The 23,610-nt window shown below is 40.2% G+C and overlaps 1 protein-coding gene across 2 annotated transcripts in view; it reads right to left on the bottom strand.

Moving 5' to 3' along the window:
• Positions 1 to 348: 348 nt before the first annotated feature.
• GRAMD1C (GRAM domain containing 1C) overlaps positions 349 to 23,610 on the bottom strand; it is a 53,516-nt gene continuing 30,254 nt past the window's right edge. Inside the window, exons 6-17 of one of the 2 annotated variants that reach the window (XM_026843827.1) lie at positions 22,418 to 22,536; positions 21,149 to 21,269; positions 17,152 to 17,314; positions 10,266 to 10,409; positions 9,366 to 9,484; positions 8,132 to 8,274; positions 6,330 to 6,433; positions 5,485 to 5,664; positions 3,900 to 3,957; positions 3,411 to 3,521; positions 2,501 to 2,606; positions 349 to 825 (exon numbers count right to left, since the gene is read on the bottom strand). In XM_026843827.1, coding sequence (XP_026699628.1) covers positions 748 to 825; positions 2,501 to 2,606; positions 3,411 to 3,521; positions 3,900 to 3,957; positions 5,485 to 5,664; positions 6,330 to 6,433; positions 8,132 to 8,274; positions 9,366 to 9,484; positions 10,266 to 10,409; positions 17,152 to 17,314; positions 21,149 to 21,269; positions 22,418 to 22,536 — 1,446 coding nt within the window. In that variant the 3' untranslated portion in view covers positions 349 to 747. Of the gene's footprint in view, positions 826 to 2,500; positions 2,607 to 3,410; positions 3,522 to 3,899; positions 3,958 to 5,484; positions 5,665 to 6,329; positions 6,434 to 8,131; positions 8,275 to 9,365; positions 9,485 to 10,265; positions 10,413 to 17,151; positions 17,315 to 21,148; positions 21,270 to 22,417; positions 22,537 to 23,610 lie in introns of both variants that reach the window. The other variant, XM_026843823.1, reaches the window with a different exon arrangement.

Raw genomic sequence — 23,610 nt, 5'->3', positions numbered from 1 at the left:
GAAAAAAAAAAAAAAAAAAAAAAAAAAAAAGCGCAAAGCTTGAAGCCAGAAGAAAAGGTGTTTCATCATCAGTGGGCACACCATGCTCAAGAACTGAAGAGCAGCTCTTGACGGAGGGAAAATACCAAGGGCTGAAATTTCTCTGGGAGAGCTAAAAACATATGGCAGAAGGCAGGCTGCCAAAGCTCACAGCATGCAAGAGATTTAGCAAAGCGTTATCAAGCGTTTTCCTGTTTAGTTAATTAATCTTAAAAATATTCATCCTTAAAGATGGTGTCTTGTTTTACAAGGTCTCCACGACTAAAAAAAGCATATAAAGATCCTGTGGCTGTGAAACCACTACCTGTTCTTTTACTCCAAAACACTCTTCAAGGACAGTTATTTTTTAAGTTGACATAAAAAGCTGAGATTTCATTAAAGCCAAGCCCAGCTTTCTGCTGAGGGTGTTCCCCCCTCCTCTGAAGTCTGCAGATGCGTTCACCAGCAGCACAACTGTTCTCACTCACTCACCACGGGATTAGAGAGCTCTGCACTGTTTGCAAGTGAGACTCCCCAGGACACAAGGCTGGAAGGAGAGAAAGCTGGCCAGGCTACAGGAATGCAGAACCCAACTTCTTCCAGAAACCTTTATTCCGTGCAACTTTTGAGCCAAACAGTGAGTCCAAAGGTGACAGATACAATCCTACCCCACAAGTCCTCACACACATCTGTTCTTCTGACGTCCTGAACAGAAAGCTGATGTGGGTATTAACTCTCAGTCTTGCTACTCTGTGTCCTGTTCAAGTGGTCAAAGCTTCTTTGGAGCATGGAAAGGGAGATCTTTAGCTGTGAAGATACAACCATCACACCCCATCAATTACTTAAGTTAGTCCTCTGCATGGTTGAGCGATATCAGGGAAATATTGTCTCTCTCCTCCATCTCTTTTCAAGATTTCATGCAATTTCCTCCTGTTTCTAGAAACAGTTGCCTTATTGTGCTGTCCTAACAGCTGTACTCTGTACAGTTTATAATTACTAACAGTCCAGTATGATAGTTTTAACACCTCGCCAGACATTAGTGTGGAAGAGAAGCCATCCCACTCATTTTTACTCAGTTAATGTTTGTACCAAATACTCCAAGGAACATAGCAGCAAAGCATGAATTTTCTTTTAATACGTAGCCCTCCCAATGTATTTTGGTGCACAAAACAAGTTTAGATTATTGACAACCCTCAGAAAAAACAAGGTAATAGGCACAGGTGTGTCACAACTTCCAGACAAAAGTGTTATTTGAAATGAAAAAGGTAGTTGAATCCTCAACTTTTCTTAAAAAAAAAGAAAAGAAAAAAGGGGTTGGTTGGTTTGGTTTTTTTGGTTTTGGGGGTTGTTTCTTTGCTTTTTTTTTTTTTTTTTTTTTTTTTTTTTTTTTTTTTTTTTCTTCAGAATTAGGAACTGTCTGGGTAGTAAGCAGAGAAAATAAAAATGGCATGGAAAACAGGAAATTAACTTCTATAGTGAAATTTCCAGCACTCAGCAGCTTTTTCGAGTTGTGATCAAAATGGTTAACAGATTAATAGCAATTTTGTGTGCAGAGACACCTCTGAACAAGGAGTATAAAAAAAATGGCTTCTTCTTCTACCCTCCTTTAGTGTGTGGGAGAACACAGAGCAAACTGGTGATGGATAGAGGTACAGTATGTGAACTCCCCCACAGCTTTCCTAATCTAATAATTTCTTCTGTCACATTTTAAGATTTAATAAAAAAATATTCCTTAAAATCAGAACATTCATAGGTTATATATAAAAAACCCCAAAATATTAATTTACTGTCCTTCACTTACTGAGTTGAAATTTCAGCCTAGGGGTTTACCAGTCCTGGACTTCAGGATCAGAGACATACAATAGCATTCAGTAACTTCATTTTTTACATAGTGTTTGTCATATGTAAGAGCCTGGAAGTGTAAGTTCCTGAGAAGGAGGATTAGCACCATAGCTGTGGAGTCTCTCAGAAACATACGGTCTGTAGATTTTTTCTTTTTCACTAGAGATTAGGTGGCCCATTGATACCAAGGCTAAGATCTTCCCAATATCTAGAAGGGTAGTGGGGAGCAAAAGCCAGGATAAACCTGAATGAAAAACCCCCATAATGAGGTGGGTAAATACTTAATATTATGTTTTGAGTCTTCTTAGAAATGAGGATCTGTTTCAAACTACTCCAGTCTTTGCTTTGTCATGATTCAAATCTGCATCAACACATCTCATCAATACAGGTACTTGACAGGTTTAATAAAGTTGACATGAATATTTAATCTTAGTCCAAAAAAACCCAACCCCAATCCAAAATGTGAGAAACATGAGCATTGCCTGTGTACCAAATTCAAGCCTAGGACAAAAGAGATCAAAGAGTTATGAAAACTTCTGTTAGCACCAGAAAACATCAGACAAAAACTATGATGGCATACGAGAGAAAACTGGAGTTGTTGAGAAACAAGGATATCACCAGGAAAGATTGGCAGACCTACCTGCTCAAGCATTTCAATTGAGTCTCTCAAAACTCCCTTCACATGTTTAACCTGTTCCTTATCATATTGAGGGATCTCCTCTTTTGATACCATTTCTGGGGATATGCTGAAAGAGATTGTGATTACCTCAGAAACATGAAACAAGCACCTCCATGCCTTTCTAAAAGCAACTGCTCTTTGCCACCATTGCTCTGCCATTGCTAAGAGCATCCTTTCCTAAAAGCCACATAAAAAAAAAAGACACCTGCATTTGAATTTCAGTCTCTGTTAGCTTGAAAGATACTGCCTCAGACCTTTGTAGACAGTCACCAAGAACAAATGTGCTTGCATTATGTGTCTACAACGTCAGTTCTCACATTTCAGAGGCGAAGATCTTTCTTATGAAGAAGGTTACCACACCACTTCCATACTCAGGATCAGGTTACAGTTTTTAACTTGTTGCTGACGCTGTATTCAAGAGAGAAAGCAACATCTGAGCCTCTCCCATGTGTCTGAATACAAAAGGCACCTAACACGGAAGTTTGAGGGGGAGAGATTTAGCAGGAGACTCACAGAAAGAGGCTAAAAAGCTAAATGAATCTTTAACATTACATTTGAGATCATACTGGTTCACACAGTATCAATCCAACACTTTGGTTCTGTGATCAGCACTATGATATTCACAGAAGATGAGTCACAGCAGGGTGATAAATGCAAGCTATGGTTAACACTCCCCCAAAAAACAGCTTGTCGAAGGAGAAATTTATTACTACAAGATGCAGTCAGACATGTCACTGGATACCAGCACAGACCACAGAAGAGCAGCTTTTGAAAACTTAGCACTGAGTTTCGGTGTTCAAAATGTATTTCTTTAGATCAGATTCACATAAGCTGACAAAGAAAGAAACGAAAGATTGTAAATTCAACTTACTTCAGAGAGCTTTCTTCCTGAAGCTGGACATGATAGAGGGACTGAGCTGCATGCTCTATCTTTGACAGTTTGAGAAACAGTGTTATATTCAGCAAGACCAAGAGCAGCAAACTGTAGAGAGAAGAGAACGAAAATCAAGTCCCGTAACAATTTCAATGCTTCAGAAACAAGATCTGGGCTAAAAGCAGCTAAGAAAAGAGAATCATTCTAGGAGAAAATAAGTACATTCTAGACTTTTTTTTTTTTTTAATAGGATCAGGCCTAAGTAAACCTGCAAGGCAGACTAGCTTGACAAGTCAGCATTTTCATTCTGTGAGTCGCTTCTTAAATCAATCCATTCCCCTCCTATACCTGAGTGCTCCATTCAACTTGTGTCAGAATCTATCATGCTATATGCAATGTTAACATGCAAGTGAGATACAAACAAATACAGATAAAGACCAAGATGAGCTTGAGTCAAGACACATTTTTATGCAAGTCAGTACTTACAAGACACTCATTGCTACAATGATGGTGGTGGTCCTACTTACAGCATCTCTCTTCCTTCCTATAGGGGATGGAAGAGAAAGAAGTTAAAAAGTACTGAAGAACGTTCCTAAGTGATGCTTGCAGATATATGTCAGTGCCCAGCATTTCACACAGAATAGCCCGACAGCTTCTAATGGAAAAAAATAACATCATGTGGGTGCACAGAATTATCTCCACCATTCACCAAGGCTTTTCTGCAGTCATCTCCAACAAGCCAGCCTGGACAGTTAGGCTCTTCCACCAGAGCACGATTCCCCCTACCAAAGGATGCTGGGGAGAATGCAGCGCTGGGGTATGTTCATATTAAACCCAGATAACCTGAGAAGGCTACAGTCCATTCATTACTAACACTCATTATGCACATACACTGCTAGTTACAATGAGCAGAGACAGGCTGCACAGTGGCTCTGTGCTTTTTCTCCTGCCCATGTTAGTCTTTCTGACAACCAGTGTCAAATCAAGCTCTCCTGTAACTTGTCCCATCCTTACTGGCTCGATTTATATATTGGCCGGAAAACAGCCTTTCGAAAGACCATCTGCTAGCTGTCAGGCAACGGGGATCAGACACAAGTGAGGGAGAGGAAGCGTGCGTGTCCTCTCCAAACTGAACAGCAATCTCCTACCACTGTAGGCAGACTGGTCTTTAAATATAATTACCTGTTGTCCTAAAACAATTCCTTACATTCACATTTCCTGCTCTGGACAAAGGGCATACAGGAAAGTTGTAGTGTATACTGAGACAGACACACTCAGTTGACAAGGTGGAGCAGCAGTAGCAAAGGTAAGTAATCAGGAAGTAATCTCAGCTAGGTAAAGAGTCCATTACACATGCTGTTGATCCAAACATTCTCTCAGTGCTATACTCTGTGTTGTTTCTCCCTTTAGGAAAGGGCACTTGTTCTTATTTCAGTGTTTACAATTCAACTTGTGTCATGAAATCCATCACTGGCACACCTTAGTGCATGGATGTTCCTCCCATCTTCAGGTGTAGCTAATATTGTACCAGCTAGTGGCCAAGTCTGTCATGCCTGGGGGCAGTGGAACTGCAAGAAATGCTTCAATGACCCAGAAATTACAGAAGTAGATGGGAAATAGACTCCTTAACATAAAAAGAAGAAAAAAAAATGACAGGGCCAAGAGGTGACTGAGAGGGGAGTGACAAAGTTTAATCAACTCATGGATTGGCTGTGCAGTTATTTGAAGAAATAAAAACAATTTTTCAGCAACTTTACAGAAGTCAGGTTAAATTTCTTTCTGATCCCATCTCATTTTCAATCCTATGCAGGTACAGTGCAACATTTTAGGTTTTGATTGTTTTTTAGTTTAACAGAAAGATTTGATTTCATGAGATACTCACCATGAAAGTGACTATGCATGCTCCAAATCTGTTTTATGCAAGCTTGAACAAACTAAAGCATTTGCTATCAAACCAATTAGATAAAGACAATGAGAGCAACATACACGCAAGCGTTACTCTTGTACTAGCTTAAGTGTTAAGCTTTCTTGACTGCACCTATTGGAAAACACTTGATATAAAAACTCCTACCTATTATGATGCCCTGGGACTCTATTCCCATGTCACCAGAGGAGTGTTGGGAAGAGCGTTTGGGAAGTGATTCTGCCAGACTCCGGTGTAAAGTGCGCCGTCTTCGTCTCAGGGCAACTAATTTTCCAGAGTCTTCTATAGACTGATTAATTGCATATTCCTCCATTAGGAGATCTGATTCTGCAGTGGAAAAAATAAGGTTACTGAACTTTCAAAAAGAAAGCTGAAAAGCCTGGTACTGATGTGTAGGGTGGCAGCAAGATGAGTAAATGAACTTAAAGCAGGTAGTTGGCAGTAACTACACCTTGACCTGTACTACCTGTCCTGTTTGCTAGAGGGCCCTTAGTACACTTTCCAGATACAGTGTACACTCAGCCTATGCAGGATTGTTTAATGATAGACAGCAGTTGGGAGAGCACTTCAAGACACTGTTAGACTGAGACTAGGAATTGTGTTAGACTGTGAGCCTGCAGCCGTGGCTGGACAGGCTGTTAACAGACATAGCCAGGGAGCCTGCCAAGTGCCACTGCTTCTCATACCCACAGTCAAGGAAATAATTGAGAGAGGCACATGCAATTGAGAGTAACAGTTTTCCTGCTGCTCCTCCTGTTTCCTTCAGAAAGCAATTATGACAAAGTATACAAGAGCTCCATTAGCACTAAGCTACAGGGCTGCTTCTACACCCTGGAATTAGCAGATATAGTGATGACAGGAACTTCTGACTTTGAGATTCCTTTGGTGTTTCCTTTTCAAACAACTCTTTAAGGAGTCAAGTTTGACAGAAATGAAAACATAAATAGGAAAGGTAGCCTCCTTAGTCCAGCACAAGGAAGAAAATGCCTCACCAAGTTGTTTAAAGTTTTCCTGTATTCCTCCCCAGGTATTCTTCTCAATTACAGACTTGACAAGGCCCCAAGGCTGTTTCTTGTACTTCACTTCTGCAGAAACCCTAATAAAGAGAGTGCAATAGTGAAAGAGTGCTCTTCTATCAGCACAGTGATGGCAGATATCTCTAGGACTCTATCTTATGTCCATAATCTGTAATACCAACTGGAACTGCCCTGGCTTTCCACCTGGGCAGCATGTACCCCGAAGCAAGGCAAGAGACTGACAGTAGCAAATGCAACATATCTAGCTAAAGCCTCAGGAGATCTGAATGTTCCGATTATGGGAAATGTTTTGAAGTGTTTTCCTGCAGACTCAGGCTAGCAGAGAATTTCTGTCCACTGAAGTATTCTCATTTTAACATACAGTTAAAATAGGCTTCAGGCTTTCAGATCATGAAGTCCTGCTTTTTCCTCCGTATGTGTACACATGATGTATTTATATTACAATGGGGACTTCAATAGTAGCAGGTGAAAGTCATTATCACCACACATGCGCCAAGTGTTCAGATCCTACCCTGAGTAGACAGAAATTAAAATATGTCTTTCTGTGAGCATGACAGAGGGGAAATGACATTCCTGCCTTGCATTCCCCAAGTCAAGCTAATCAATAATGCTTCCAGAATAGAAATTAATTGGAGCAAAATCCTTCAGAGGGCTGCTTCTAACAACTGAATGAGTTCCAAAACACTTCATAAAGGACAAAAGGATAAGCCTGTGGTTTTGATTTAAGTCAAGAACACTGAACGTCCTAGAACATATGTTTTCAAATAATCATCCAAATCAATCCAAGCCTCTGTTTCTAGTCTAACAAAACAGCATCTTTCAGTTTTTGAGCCATTTTAATGCAGTATAATAAGGCCAGCTGTAACACCATCATGCACCTTCTGTTCTATACATGCATGCTCTGCACACCATAATGAAACCCAGGATTTTGCTCTTACCCTAGTGTTGCCATGTGTCTCATATAAAACAAATATAGCCCTTGAAGAGGAAGAATGACTCACTCAAAAAATCATCCAGAACAGTTGTGCAAGGACCTTTCCTCCCTTCTCCCAGTAGAGAGGGAGCCTTCAGCACTTTTATAGCCTGAGATAAGGTAGAATAAAATCCAGGCTTGCTTACCTTTCCTGGGTACTGATGAAGTTTGAGATAAAAGATCTTACTAAAGACAGCACAAAAACTACCAAGGGTTACATAGTCAGAAAGTCACACAAATGCACTGAACATGGAACTTGATCACTGCAGATGTTTTCACCAAATAGGAGAGGAAAGGCAAGTGCCTTTTAAGACTCCTCTATCTAGGTAGAATTTCATTATGAAGTCTGACTTGCTTGAGTACCCTCCCTGCAAAAGTAGGTACAATCCAGCTTCCCTGCACCTTCCTGTGAAACCATCCTCCTCTGCAGACCCTTAGCAAGGATATCTGGTAAACTCAATAATAAAACATCACAGGTAGTTCTAGTTTATCCCACTCACCCAGCTGCACTTGAAAACTCAAGACTGGTCAGAACTCAGTTCACTCTTGGAGATGAGTTCTGTACCTCACAGAGTCAATGTTTCTCAATGAATTAATGAGATCCAAATATAGCATACATGTGACAAGAAATAAGCCAAGCTTGTTTTTCCAGAAGAGATCCGCAACTTTAAGGGAAGCTGACCTTCTCCATGCTGTTGGCTGATCTTTTGATAAGCACTCTTCATCAACCCGCAATGTATGTGCCATGGTTACTCCCCTCCCACCGTGCACCACCCAGGCTCACCGTAATCGACATTTGTGACTGGATGTGCGGCTGATGCAGTATCTGTTTACAGTGTAGAAATAATCATGGTAGGGGACATCATGGGTCAGTACCTCAGCATCCACCTGATAAGACTGACCTTTCTGGCTCTGCTTATGCAGGATCTACCATAAAAGAAAATAAAAATAAGAAGATATATTCATGGTATCATTTTGTTTTTCCTTCTTCTAGTGGAATTCCTTAAGCTAGATCAACCAATTCTGAGTGAATTAGAGTAGGGAGAAAGCCTGAACTTCTAAAAAGTTAACAATTCCAAATATAGATGGTACAGGGAAAGAGAAGATGCCTCCAGGCAGAGCCAACACAGGCAGCAGCAGTTCTTCCCCACTGCCGTTTCAAGGACTAGATGCAAGGCTGGTCACTGACTCATGACCACAGCTCTTCTTTGAGACTGACTTAGGAGACCTTTCCCAAAGCAGAATTACAGAGATGGGAAGGCACCTCTGGTGATCATCTTGTCCACGAACCCTGCTCAAGGAGGGCCATCTAGAACTGCTTGCCCAGGACCATGTCCAAATGGCTTTCCAGTATCTCCAAGGGAGGAGATGCCACAACCCCTACAGACAACCTGTGCCAGTGCTCAGTCACCCTCACAGTAAAAAAGTGTTTCCTGAAGTTCAGAGGGAACCACCTGTGTTTCGGTTTGTACCCATCTCCTCTTACCAGTCACTGGGCACCACTGAAAGGTGTGGCCTTTGGCAGTGAAGCCTGACTCAGTCTTTGTTGCACCCTCCCTTCAGATACTTATATACATTGTAAGACTCCCCCTGAGCCTTCTCTTCTCCAGGCTGAACAGTCCCAGCTCTCAGATGCTTCTCCTATGAGATGCTCCAGTCCCTTAATCATCTTGGCCCTTCACTGGACTCTTTCCATCTCTCTTGTACTGGGAAGCCCAGAAGTAGACACTGAAAGCATTTTATTGCATTTTTTCACCACCCAATTCATAAGAGGTGCTAATATTTTTCACCACAGACTTTGCGGGAGAGGTTTGCAGCCATCTGTAAAGGTAGAAAGCCTCTCTGATTTCATCTGCATTTGCTCACTAACGGTGAGCTACCTTAAAGATGCTACATTAAAACTGCAGATCCACATTCAGCTCCCTGAACTCTTAATCCATGGTCAGATCTCTGATAGACTGTAGAGTTGACCTCTCCCTCACTTTAATGGGCACCAGACACAGACATGCACACAGTACCTGCTTTTCAGTTGCAGTTGTGAACTTCCCACAAAGTGGATTGTTAATCGTTACAGTGTACGTCAAAGTCCTCAACTGATTGCCACTGGAATCTCTGTTCCAAGGGGTTGATACAGCATCTAGATGAGAAATTATACAAAAATCTCAAATGTAGATTACCTAAAAGACATTCTCTCTGACCTTTCATATCTTAGTTTAAGAACAGTGGTGGGGAGAGAGACAGAAAACTGATTTCAAATGATTGTGTCTTTTGTAGTAAAGGGAAAATTGTAGTTCACTGATGAACAAAGGTGAGGCACTAACCAGCTGAACCTGAGTCTACAGAAAAAGACTTGAGGGTGGGGAGTAAGCAATTAAATCAAAATATATCACTTCCCATCTGCTTAAACTTGAATAGATTCACTCAACATTATCAAAAGCTTTTGCTACTTTGCCTTCCAAGCTGATGCTGAATAAATATTACCCTTTTTGACTTAATTTTCTGTTCTTATGATCTCAGTGAATAAAATTTACTCATCCAGAAAATTAAAGCCTGTGTGTATCGTTTAGGAGGATGCAATTATTTTGCCTGTGTGCCAGCCATACACATTCCAATATTTTTGGGACACAATGTAATCAGAAATACCCCTCAGAATGCATCAACTTAATAGCCTCCCCAAAATTCAGGCATTAATTGGTAGTTTTGTGGTGCACTGAAATGAGGTTTTTACTCCAAAATGTGGCTGATCTATAAACAGGCTAGCTTTAAATATCCTCTCTCATTGTGGAACTTTAAAGCTTCATAACTCTTTTAAAGCAAGGAGAAACTTAAAATTCAACTTAGCCCTATTTAACATTTCTCAGAGGTTGAAATTTTCAGGATAGTTTGCAACATGGACAGAAGGGAGAAGGGTGTATTACCTACTATACTCCTGGAATTGAGAAACCTCTGCATGAAGTGAGAATTGGTGAAAAGGATTTCAAACATCTTGTCTGCAGTGATGTGGAAAACTCTGTTTATAAAAAGCCTCCCATAGAGATCATTCTCAGAGACAGTCTCCTTTACTGCTAAGGAAAGGCAGAGATTATGATGTTAGGAACAGTATTATGAAGAAACTTTATAATATTTTAAGCTTTATTACAGCTCAAATCCTTCCCTAACCTGCATTAGCATTTATTTCTCACTCTCAAAAACCCAGTAATGATAGCAGCACATGATTTGGTAGGTTGTCTTCAGGAGCAAAGTTCAGAGTCAATTTTCAAACCCACTCCCCCCCAGCCCCCATTTCCCTGTGCAAACATAAATTACTAAATCAACATCACAAGGTCCCATCCCTTTAGTTCTGCCTTCAGTATTCTACTAATCCTACAGAAAACACTGGGGAAGACAAGAAGTTAGTGTAATCTTCATTAATATGCATGTCTATTGTACAAAGGACGCATGCATAGCGAGCAGGACAGCGAAGCCATACTAGCTTTCTCGTGGCTAGTTTCATAATTCTGCTTTTAACATCTGTAATGCTGGTAGATCTACAGTCTAAGAGACCAGGTAGACTCCCAAACAGTTCCTCAAACTGTTCCTCTCCCCATACCTCTTTATAAGAGGAATGCAAGAGGTATCCTGCTCCATTTTGCAGTCCTGGACAAGGCACCAAGATGCTTAATTGCCATCCTCTACTTCAAAACCACCACCAAGTGCCCCAGTGGCACTGTGTGGCTGTAGCACTGATCTTTACTGTTTCTACTTCTTGTTGGTTGCTGGAATGACTCAGCTTTGTGGATGTCTCAGCCATTCTTGCAAGAGATAAGGGACAGAATTATAATCCTGGAGGGCAAGCAGTTTCCTATGCCAACCCCAACTCAATCTGTTTATGCTTTAGAAACAAGTCCATCCTAAGCTATAATTACCAAAACCAAAAAAAAGCCACCAAAAAAACAAGCCAACACATTACTAAAAATGAAACAAAAAGCCTGAAAGCAAATCTTGTAGAAGCAAGACAGAAGTCAGGACCTTTCAATTGATAGAAATGACTGTTCAGAGCTAGCAAAGGTCAGTGCCAGCCACCAATTCAAAAGGTAGCCTGAATATCAAGCTATAGTTCAAAAGCTGCCTATAGGCTAAGGTTACAGCACTTAAAACATTACTTCTTGGTACCAGTCAGTATTGATAAATGCACAAAGCCACTAAACACCACAACAGTCCCCAGCAAAATACAGTTATGACTGAGCAGACTTCCACCCTAGTTCTGCTTCTAGCCTGCTAAAAGTCCCCATTACACACCCAAAACAGTTGACCTAATCACGCTTCAATGTAGGACCCCAAAAGTGAAACGTGAATGCCATTTTGTGCTTGCACAAGAGAAGGACTTCCTTCCCATGCCATGTTCTGCTTATGAAACTGTGAGGTGGGACAGAAAGCAAGCATGCATTTTAAAAGAGGCCTATTTAACCAGACAGCATGCAATCTTTCCATGCTAGAACACAGATTCTACCATGCTGACACATTCTGAGGGAATCCAAAAATTCAACCGGGGTTTTCAGTTTATGTCCACTGTATTTTCTCTCAGAGCTAAACCTAATTCTGGCAAAATGCAGTCTGAATGAACTGTAAGTTTGACCTCAGCCAACAAGTCCTCAACATTAAAGACCTCTCAAAGCACACTTCCCACTTCCTCTCTCTCACCAAGAGATGGGAAGCCTCAGATATTGATGTTGACATCCCCTATGCCTACTGTGCATCACCTAACATGCATGGAGTCAGATACCAGGTAATTCAAACCTATTTACTTGGTTGAGTCTCTCAGCTGGACCTTGACATGCCCAAGGCATCTGACACCACTTAAAAAAACCCCTCAAAACACACAAACCAAACCACAGAAACCACCCTCAAAGGCCCAGTCACATGATCAGGTCACCATGCACCAGATAAGCTTTGGCAGCTATTTGCTTATGTCTTAGCAAATAGACTATAATACAAGTTACCTTTGCCCCAGTGAGGCTTAGCTAAGTGACACAGCTTTATATTCACCTGAAATGCCTGAGGACAGTTACTATGTTTCTGCTGATGCTAAGTAATTTGGTAAGCCACAGCAATTTATGGTACACACCAAGCCCATGCATTATTACCTTAAGGTACAGACCTTACTACTGAGATATTTTACTCTTCAAGCATTAAGTCTGTCGTCCTTGTACTGAGCCTTAAGCCAGAGCATCCATGGGTCTATACAAAATCTCCTGTTAGCTGATTTACCTACTCTACCTCTATCTAGTCCTGTCTCTAACAAGGAATAGTCGATGAAGTGCCAAGTGCATTGAGAGAATCGATTGAGAAGTATGTTTTTACTTACAATCCCTCTCAGCTCTTGGAACAAAGAAACAATTTTTTTTTTAAAATGGTGTTAATACGTAAAGCAGCATTTTTAGAAAATCCAAGCTGAAACTGGGCTGATCTATCAGACCCATCAGCTGCTTTAGATGTTAGGATTCAAACAGCTGTTTTTCACAAAGCCTGGAAATCATGAATGCTGCTTCACTCCTGTGAAGTTCCACATCTGTGTGTGGAAGCAAGTCACTGCATACCTGAAGCTTGTCAAGCTCTGTCTCGCTTCCCTCCAGACTTCTCAGAGTTTATCTGTAGAAATCCTAGGTGAAGCAGTGAGCAGAAACAGTAGCACAGCAAAGAATGTGTATAGTTTACACGCTTTGCAATTTGAACAGAAAGCTTTAACCACTCTGCTACATATTAATATGCATGTTTGCCTACTGTTTTCATTTGCTTAACTCACACAGGTAAACCTACCTGCCTTTTATTTATCTCAATACTGGAGCAACATCAAGCATTTTAACTAGACTGGCTTAGAAATACTCTTTATGAACAGGATGTTTTGTGCAAGTATCCAGGTATCAGTCTAACTCCTTAAATTTTAATGCTGTTCTAACCCCTCAGCAGCATGCAATTATCAGCCACTAAGTCTCTTAGCCTGAATACATTTATAGATAAATTGGAGCTACTGTCTGATAAGAGAACATGACATTATTCTGAGTTTAGGTTAGGATCCCTAGGGAGTCAAAAAATCCAGGAGTAAACATACTACCCAGTGTGTCCTGGTTCAGCCTGAAGACAGCAAGTCTGTTCCCTCCCCTGCTATTGCCTTGCACTTCATAAGGTCATTTTCATCACTGCAAAGCAAGCTGTGAAATAATGTTTGAATACAATACCATTATGCAGCAGTGACTGCAGAGGTTTGAAACATCTGCAGTGCACGAAAGAGAGAAATATGAAGAGGGGAAAGAGGGGGCAGGAAAAAAAGTTGTTCTTAGAATACCTATTAATAATCAATACACCACAAGCAAATTCAGAAAGCTGAACTGTAAGAGCAGAGGCTGTCAAACAAATTAATTAGATAGCTGATTTTTCCACTCCACAGAGTTGGGGGAGAATCAGCAGGAAAAAAAAAGGAAGTATGTATGCAAGTCTTGGCACTTCTATGCCACTGGGGATGGGGGAAAACTGCACACTGCATGAAGAATATGCAGGTAGGAGCCTTTCACCAGATACACCTGAAATCAACTTAATAAAAAGAATTCCTAGAGTGAACATGTTCCAGACACCATGTATTTAAAGACTGCATCAACAATATTAACCATTATCAAAAAAGCATACCTATATTTTAAATGACTAAGTACAAAATTAACTTGGGGAGGTACTAAGTATTGTGACAATGCTAGTTTTTTCTAGTTCACAAGGTAAAAAACTTATTCCTTTTACTTTTAGATAACTCATACACCCTCCAAACTCTAAAGCAACAAATAATTGGTAGTTACATATTCAATAAAGTATATGCTTTTGGTACTTTAAAATGCCAACAAGATAATAGGGCTACTCTTCCATACATACATTGTATATCCAAAGTTTCATTTTTCTGGGGGTGTAAAACCAGGGCTGAACTCATTTTAACTGCCCCGTATTTCAAACATTTTCTGTCCCATATATCCCTATCTGCAAGAAAAGTCAAGCCACTGCTGTACCCATCTCAGTACTAAAGTGCAAGCCAGTTACGTTTTCCTGCAGACCACACATTTAAGGTGGTTATTAGTACAAATAGAAACAACACATTAAGTCTGTCAATTTATGCAAAATCAGGAATTTATGATGTCCCCATATACATTAAAGCTTTCCATTAGAAAAAAATGGTTTCTAGTTTCATGCTTCCCCTTCTTTCTTTGAAGCATTTTATGCTGCCAAACATTACCAGTGGAAAAAAAAAAAAAGAGCGCTACACACACTAAGAGTCATTTGAAGAATTTCAGAATCTCCCAGCTCTATTTTGGAAATACATATTCTGTGCTTGAACTAAAATTTGTTTTCCAAAATTCAGAATCAAGACTGCCGATACTAATTTTTAGCTCATGGCTCGAGAACAATACTCCAATTTATGAAACCCAACAAAAGCATCAAGATTCAGGTCAACAGGCCAGTGGCACATATGAGACACACCCTCCCATCCCCCAGGTAAGCAATGTGAGAATGGGTTAGGGCACAGGAACCAGTGTTGCTAAGGCCCTGGCATTCCAGCTTTGGGTGTCAGGTGGAGCTGGAGTTGGAGAACAAGAGTCTTGAGCTTGCCCCTCACCTTATTTGCCAGGACACCTCCATGGGCAGCCTGAGTATGAGCCAAAGGACACAAGAGACATTAATCACATGGGTAAACCTTTGCCATGTTGGAAAGCTAGTTTCATTTGCATGAAGGAATTCACCTTGTAAGAGGATGGGGCAACTGCAATAGAAAACAGACAGAGAAACAGAAGAAAAGAATTCTAAGCATGAAGAAGGGAATACAAGAGAAAGATTAATGTTGTAGGACTAGAAATTCCTGCTCTGAATAAAAAAAAAAAAAAAGACTAGTGTTGGGGGAGGGAGGAGAAATAAGAAAAGCAGCATGAAGTCTTTAAGTCTCTTTTTTTAAAGAGACATTTTCAGTTTAATATGCTATATTTACTCAACATCACCAATGCAGGGATGACAGGGAGTATTTACTGTTGTTGTTTAGGCAAACAGCAGCATGAAAGACAAAAGGACTCTTTTCATTCAGTTTCTGCCATAAAAAATAAAATCCAGAGACAGAAGAGAGATGTGGTACTAAGAGGATAGGAATACTGCAAGATATCCAAAAGATCTGAAGGCCAAAGTTTTTGCTGCTCTAAAAGATACACCTTGTGATGGACTAAACAATTTGTGCAGCTTGTGAAGTGTGTAGGAGTATGGCACAAACAGCAGCCTATTCAAGTAGGTATATTCACAAAAATGATACAACCTGACACGCAGTGTGTACAATCTGAACTCAGGCAAACACAGAAACAGTATGGGGTAAGCAAAAGGAAAGTTAGCTGAATATAAAGTATATCCTCAGGCAACAATCACAACTTGCATGCAACCACTTCAATCCCTGACTTTGAAAGCTTTCCCGGACACCTCAGTGATCACCTGCAAGCAACTTCAGTTGCCAACTCTGAAAGGATGAGATGTAAAGTTCCTCAACCAGATTAAGAACTGGCCTCAATTAACCGAACTGCTCTATTCCTGCCAACAGGTAAAAGTTATCTCTTTGCATATGAAAGAAATATCCAGCTGCTACTGAGCACATTGCTACTGTTGAGCTTTTCTGTCTTTCACGTGCACACCACTATACAACTTTGGAAGCAATGCAGGTTTGTGCTCACCTCATTTTAAAGGCATTTACAGAGTCCAAGACAGGATATTTAACAGAACATTCACCACAACTTCAGGGATCTGTCTGAACAACTCCAGTCCTTTGACATAGAAAAGTTCCCCACGGTAAGTGAAAAGCTCACCTTAGAGAGCAAGAACTTGTCAGGGACTACTGTGGGACCACAGAACAAGCACCCAGAGACCTCAGAAAAAGTCTCACTGTCACCCAGCCTGGGTAAAAGGCACCCTCTGGCCTTACTCTCTCCCCAGGACATAGCTTTAAAACACTTACACCAAAACCACTGTGAGACATACAGCTACACTTTTTTCTCCTACAGTGGGATAAGGAAAGAAAGCAAGTAACAACCAAGTTACAATCTCTACACTACTGTGGTATCCAAATTTCTTCTCATCTTGTACTGGGTAATGTGTTATGAGGATGGTATATTAGGATCCATTAAGGCACTAACTCTGTTAGCACACAAAGTGTAATCTGCTCCAAAATACACATCAAGGTTTTTCCATCTTAAGGCCTGATTCAGGATAGACAATACACTCCTGAAACCTGGGAAGTTGTCTTGCCTGGACTTTCAGCAAGTTCCTCAGTCTACTCCATCAAACTGAAGCCCACATGCCTTAAGAAAGTAGAATTGTAAAGAAGTAGGGTGAGGAGAGCAGGGAATCTTTCAGAAACTGGAGAACAGTCAGAAATTTTTCCCAAGTTCAAGAAGTGAAAACAAATGAAAGAAAAATATTTGAAATACCTGTGAGTGAATGGAAAGTGAACAAAGAACACCACAATGTCACGAAACTTTTTTTTTTTTTTTAGTTTAAGATGTTAGCAACTCTTTACCCACCAAAGGGGAAAAACCAAAACCACAATTTGTTTTTGTTCTAAACACCCCACAACAATTTATTTTTTTCCCAGAAACTAAGTAAGATACAAAGATGTTTTTGCTGCAATTCTGTGAAACAAATGAGCAAACAAGTTTCTAAGATCAGAAACATAGTAAGATTAGATCCTCTAACTTACTCCACAGGTGAGATAGAACACCACAGTCAGGCTGTTTTACAGATCCCAATTTTTAAGAGATTTACCTTCTTCACTATCAGAGGCACTGCTCTTCTCTGGAAGATTTTCATTCTCATTCAGGTCCAAGGACTTTTCTAAAGACCTGCTCCTGACTAGCTTAACAGGTTTTCTTTCTGAAGATGGAAGAGGGCTCTTCTTTATTTGCTTCTCATTTAGGGACTCCTCCACCTGAAACAACCAAGAGAAATAAAATGCATCAGTAATCACAGACTCTTTTTTTTTAAAAAAAAGAGGAAGTTACTTTCAAAGAAGAAAGCCGTATAAAGGAAGCCACAAATTCTATCCGCTCAATTACCACACAGTCAAGCACTAATTTCTTCCTTGCCTCCATACCCCAGCCAACCTCCCTTCCTCTTTATTTCAAAGTTTCACTTTACCCTGCTAACAAGGGACAGACTTACTCATCTTTACTGTTATACCAAGAGCTGCCTTAAAGGGGAGAGTTTACTCCCCATCCAGTCCCCTTATGCCCACCTGCATGGTTTGGTCCCCTTCCCTGCATCAATGCTAGCTTTTATAAATTCATTAACATAACAAAGATTATTTACTTTTTATTGATCAAGTTATTTTTTTCCTGCCAGTTTAGCAATGGGTCCAACAATCTTGAAGGAAGCACAATAAGACAGGCAGGGTCTCCCTTTTTCAGCAAGATTAGGTCATCCTAGTCCCAAACATACTTGAAAGGTTTCTTATTTTGTAGGGCTCTATGACCCTTAGATAAAAAATTTTATTTAAAACACTGTCTACAGCCATCCTGCCTATAAAATGTGACTTCTCAGAAACAAAGAAATGGAGTATTATTTGCCATCTCCAATACATAAGCAGGAAATCCCCCAAAATATCAGTCCCTGAATCAACAATGCAGCTCTTAACCCTAAACTATAGTAACTGGGTGCTAAGTTTACATTTCATTACACACTTCGTGCAGTAATTTCTAGTGAAACTGTATGTGCAAGGTTCATACATCTCAAAATGCCAGCCAAAAAGCTTGGCTGCTATCTTCAAATCCTGGTTTTCATTCTCCCCAAAGCTCCCATTGCCTCCAGTGGAACAGCCCTCATATTCAGTAGTACTCAGATCATAATAGCTGAGTAGTTCCAATTCATCTGCAATACCATCCTCCCTAGAGATTATTCAGCACAGACTCAAAAAAGCAAGAGCATCCGCTACTTGAATAATCATGAGGTACTTCCTGTACTTCTTGGGTTTTTTGAAAATAAAGACCATCTACTTTTTTTTGTGTAACTGAGGGCCATTAGCAGAAGGTGGGTGGCTGGAAAACAGAGACAGGCATGAATTTGACTGCAGTATAAGCAGGCAAAAATAATCCCTCAAGGTCAAAAATAAAAAAGGAAGACTATCAGAAAAGCAGATCAATTAACAAATGTTCCTACTGAAAGGAGCTACAGTGCCTGAAGTTATTATATTCAATCACATAACAGGAACTAGGACAGAACCAACATTTTCATGTCAAAACACTCTACCAATACAGATGAAAGTCAGAAAAGAGCTAGTTATGGTGAAACAGTCTAAAAACTGACACACAGATCCAGCTCAAATCCAAGAAACTTTCATAGCATTTTGATGACAGAGATATGGCGAACAAGTGGAGCTCCCACCAGCAGCATAACAGCCCACTATGCCATGAGCAGAGCAGGAGAGTCACACTCGAGTCAGAGGACAAGAGCAACAGCTCCTACAAAAATGTCAGGAAAGAAAAGATTCATCCTGAGGCTTTTGCAATACCTGATCAACTCAGAGTTTTCTTGGGGGTTTTGGGTTGGTGGTTTGGGGTTTTTTTTGGTTTTGTTTTTGTTTTGTTTTGTTTTTTTTACACTGAAGAATAATGATTTTAAGATCTGTCAGCTGGAATCAGAGATGTATATTTTCTTCCTTATGTGCATTTATGAGTTAGTCCCATACTGCTAAGCTCTGTGCCAAGGCTTTTCTGATTTTTAACCTGTGAACAGCAGGCTCTGGGACTGGAAAGCCTCCCCTCCAAGGGGTGGAGGGAGGATGATGGTTGAAAATACAGGCACTAAGGTGGTTCCCCACACTGAGATGAACTGCACTTAGAGAAGCAGACCAGCCATGACTGGTGTTACACACAGACTTTCTTTAATCAGCTATGGACAGCTGTTGACAATACTTTTCCCAAGACAGGCCAAGTACCATAGCCAACCCCTCCATTATTTCAGATTTTCCTCTGATGAGAGCTTTGGGACTTACTTTGTGTATCAGAGCAGTAAAGGAGAGGTTAGGCCTGTTTCTCTCCAGTCTTTGGAAGGTGATTAACTGTGTTTTGTGTCAGTGGGATGGTTTTTGATCAATACATTCTGAACGCTACTGCCTCTTCCTATTACCCTGTGCTTCTACAAACTGTGCTGTAATCCAGGGGCTGTGGAGAGAGCATTGACATTCTTGAGAAATGCCAAGTGACACACACAGCTGAACACAATCACTATGTATTTTAGTTACACTGAAACAGTAAGCTAAATAGTTTAGTTACACATTTATCAAGATTGCTCTTTTACACTATAATTAAAAGGACTTTTTAAAGGCAGTTTATTCAAGGGAGAATCCCAGCATTTTTTCTTGTGTACAAACCAAATCCCTGAGCATTACTGCTCACCAACATGCCCAATTAGATTTAGCACCTGCAAGAGATCTCTGGGAGTGGCACCCACTAGGTAAACAAAAGACTTCTTTCCCAGGCACAGCAATTATTTTTAAATGGTTGTTCTTGTGCAAAGACAACTTACAAATCCAAACCAAAGCTACCTGGCTAGATTTTTAGTTATCCTACAGAGCCTAAACTCCAGCAGCATCCACAGTCCTCCCAGACCTCCCTTATAGCTGTCCAAAAGTCTTATTTTATACTGTTAGGATTTCCACGAGAGATACCCATCATCCAACTAAGTTTTTAACATCTGACAAACACCAGTATTGTTTGTTGGGTGTGAGTCTCCAGCCATTAACTTGGATTTCAGCAAAACTATTTAAAGCCTGCTTAACCTCCAGATCAGTTTTAGCAAGTGATAAAACCCAGAATATTTATATGGTAATAAAAGCTATTACAAACATCCCCTTTTCTTCCCTCCCCAAATTTTCCAAAACAGAAACAGCAATTAGGTAGCCAACCCTAGTGAATTTTGAAAGAAATGCTTTAGTGCTTTATTTGCTTTTCCAAGATCCTTCCCTTGGAGTATCTATTAAGTGAAAATGTCTATAACCTTTTAGGACTACAACTACATGCAGGAGTCCCAGCAACTGTGCCCACCTCAGAACACCCTCCCAACTAGCCAAATACATTCACAAATCCATACAACACCACGAGTGAAACATTCATGCTTGTTCAATTCTATTAACCCATGGAATGATGGGAAAACCCATCTTTATTATATCAAGTGTGGGTTTTTTAACCCTTCATTCTGAAATATTTCCACAAATTTAAATAAAAAAGGCTTCATATATTCACAAGAGCAGACTAATTGACCCTTGAAGGCAAGGGTAACACAGCATAACTACCCTCTAATAAAGCTCATGTATAGGAGAGACAGAAGAGATGATGTTTTAAATGACAAATAGCACATGCAAGAAAACACCAGAAGTGAAGAGAGGCATTAATTTCATAAAGTATTTGGATAAAAATGCACACAGTCCCTAGGAAGGTGGATAAAACACAGTTAATTTTGTTCTTAAACAAAGACCAGGGCACAAGCCTCAGCATTCTAGCCAGGTTATGCAGTGAATTAATAACAGGACATTGCTGAAACTCACAGCAACAATATTCTCTTATATAGAATTTTATTAAATTCAAGAAACATTAATGAAACCTGAAGATACTCATCTTAAATTTCTGATGTGAAAACCTCCTAAGCTATTATGAATTCTCAAAGGCTTCTTTAGAAGTTACAATCCCCATATATCCTTACATATATACAAGTTAAGCATATATGCTTATCAGTTACAAATAGCAAGAAAGGCTGTGTCAGCACTTACTCCTGGCAACGCGTGTCTATTGAGTGACTCTCCTTCTGTTTGAAGTGTGGGTTCCCGAACTAAACCAATCATTTTAGGTAGTTTTTCATCCCTTTCTCCAGAATCATCACAAATGCTGGATCTGTCCAAAGCAAAAAGGAAGATATCTTTGGAGACAGAAGTGCTGAAAAAAAAAAAAAAATCCAAGAAAGCTTCCAAGTGTGATTTTTGCATTCAAACCACTGCGGTTCAGCTATTATCAAAAACTACCAACTCATTCTTCCCACATCCAGCTCATTAATTTCAAGTCATTTTCCTCACCCTAACCACTTCTCAGAAGGTTCAGTTTCTGACCATAAGGTTAGTAAAACCAAGCACTGGTGAATCAGAGAGAAAGTGTGTGCTGTGGGAAAAGATGAAACAGATAGCTTAGAACAAATTTGGAAAGAAAACATTTTAAGAAAGCTTGAGACAAGAATTTTTTTCCCCACATCCCTTACGCCAGAGTTTCAAAGTAGTGTGTTTTCTACAGGAAAAAAAAAACATAGGAAATATTTAATAGGACATCTTTTGAAGCTTGAAGTGAATTTAATTTTTTTTTCTAACAGACATACTCAGATACTATAAGATTGAAGAGAGACATAAATTACATTGTTCAGTTTTGTAAAGCCATACTTATTTACGTACGGATACAAAATTAAAGCCCTGTTATTAGATTGACACTGGCAGTTTGTAAATTAGTTCACATTTGTTCCAAAAAAATCAAGGCAACCATTAAAAAAAAAAATCCACCTAATTAGATTATTCCAGTTTCCTAATTTAAGATAAGGACAATACAAAAACAAGCAAAGACTTCACACAGCAGGAGGATAAACCAAAACAAGTATTTTGGTCTCCACAGAGGAGAGGAAGAAGCATCTGATCATCATACATAGCTCCATTCCGTTCAGCCCTTCCATTTTGTTGAAGGGCATGCAGATCCTGGCTAGATACCACCATGAAAAAAGGTTGCTCTTTAAGCTCTCCTGATGATATCCCCAAGCAGATTCAGGGAGAACAAGGTCTTCTGATGTCCCTCCTCTAAGGGGCCTCAGCTGTACTCCTACTATCTGAGACAATGAACACAATTAAGTTTTCATGCGAGCTCAGTTTATGCAGTTCTTTGCATCCTTTTACTATAGGCTTAACCTTCCTGGTAAAGCTACAGCAGCACTTCGGAAAAAGAATTTCTAAGCCAGAGGTCACTGCTTCTCCTCAAGTATTTCAATAAGCTTTACAGGCTCCCCTTACCGAGGCTGCCCATTGTCCTCAGACGATGAGTGGAAGCTCTCCATCTCCTCACTGTTCAGGCCCAACTCGGAGCCATAGCTCTGGTGCACCAGCTGCCAGAATTCCTGCTTGGTCAGCCTCTGAAAGAAAGCGAGCTAGTCAAGAACTACGGCATGGGACAGTAAGGCACAGGAGGTAAAACAGAAGTTTGAATTACGCCACAGCCTTTAACCTCAATTCTGACAAGGACTGAAAGCATTTAGGTATCACATTCCAAGATTGGATTTCAGCATTTTGGGGAACCGTACTCCTGTCTACTCCATACTCCCAAACCATAACTGTTCAACCAGTAACACCAGACATGAGAAAACTTGTTATTTCAAGAAAACAGATGTTTGTAACCATTACTTGCTGCTTCATGCATCCCCAGTGTTTTCACAGATATGTTCAAGGTAGCTCCCTCTTGAATTTCACACAATACTGCACAAGACCAGTAACTAGTAGACAGCCAGTGACTCCCTCTTTGATCTTCCACAAACTGCTTAATAGATACATGCCTGTTTCTTCAGGATGCTCAGAGAGCTTTACAAATGGTGAGAGGCTAGCGTTTCAGTCCCTACAGACAGTGGTGTATAGGTCAGCCAACTGTCCACTTTGCCAAGGTGGGACAGGAGATCCTCACCTTGGAACGACACCAGAAGCCCCTTCACCAAAAAAAAAAAAAAAGTTGCTGTTACTCAGTAAGAGTATTACCTTGACTCACCACTAGCTACTCTTATCTTTCTCTATAGTATCTCTGCCATGCACCATGAATTCCCACAGCTACTGGGATATTTTTAAGTTTTTTCCGATCATCAGGAAAGTTAGGAAGTGAAAGTAGCATGACAAACTCGTATCAGCAAAGTAAAGCAGCAACTAGTTTCAAAGTCCAGTTCAGCTGTAGAGGGCTAAAAAAAAAAAAAAAAAAAAAAAAAAAAAAAGGGAATAAGTTTCTGGGATTTAGCAATAGTCGCGATCTTAAAGAGACACCACACTGGAAAATGTGCCTCAGCCACAATCCATATTGATCAAGGGAACAGAAACGTGCTAATGAGGGAGTAACACAAGTCCTGCTTACTATTTGCATGAAATGATCACATTAAATACCCATGCATTATTTAAAAAGGGCTTTAAATGATCCTCTCCACCTCCCTGCCCCACCTGCAGTGTTATAC

This window comes from Athene cunicularia (assembly GCF_003259725.1).
Source record: "Athene cunicularia isolate RWA chromosome 1 unlocalized genomic scaffold, athCun1 chr1_part1, whole genome shotgun sequence".
Taxonomy (NCBI): domain Eukaryota; kingdom Metazoa; phylum Chordata; class Aves; order Strigiformes; family Strigidae; genus Athene; species Athene cunicularia.
Note: the sequence above shows the minus strand (reverse complement) of the source record. Positions and strands in the feature narration are given on the sequence as shown.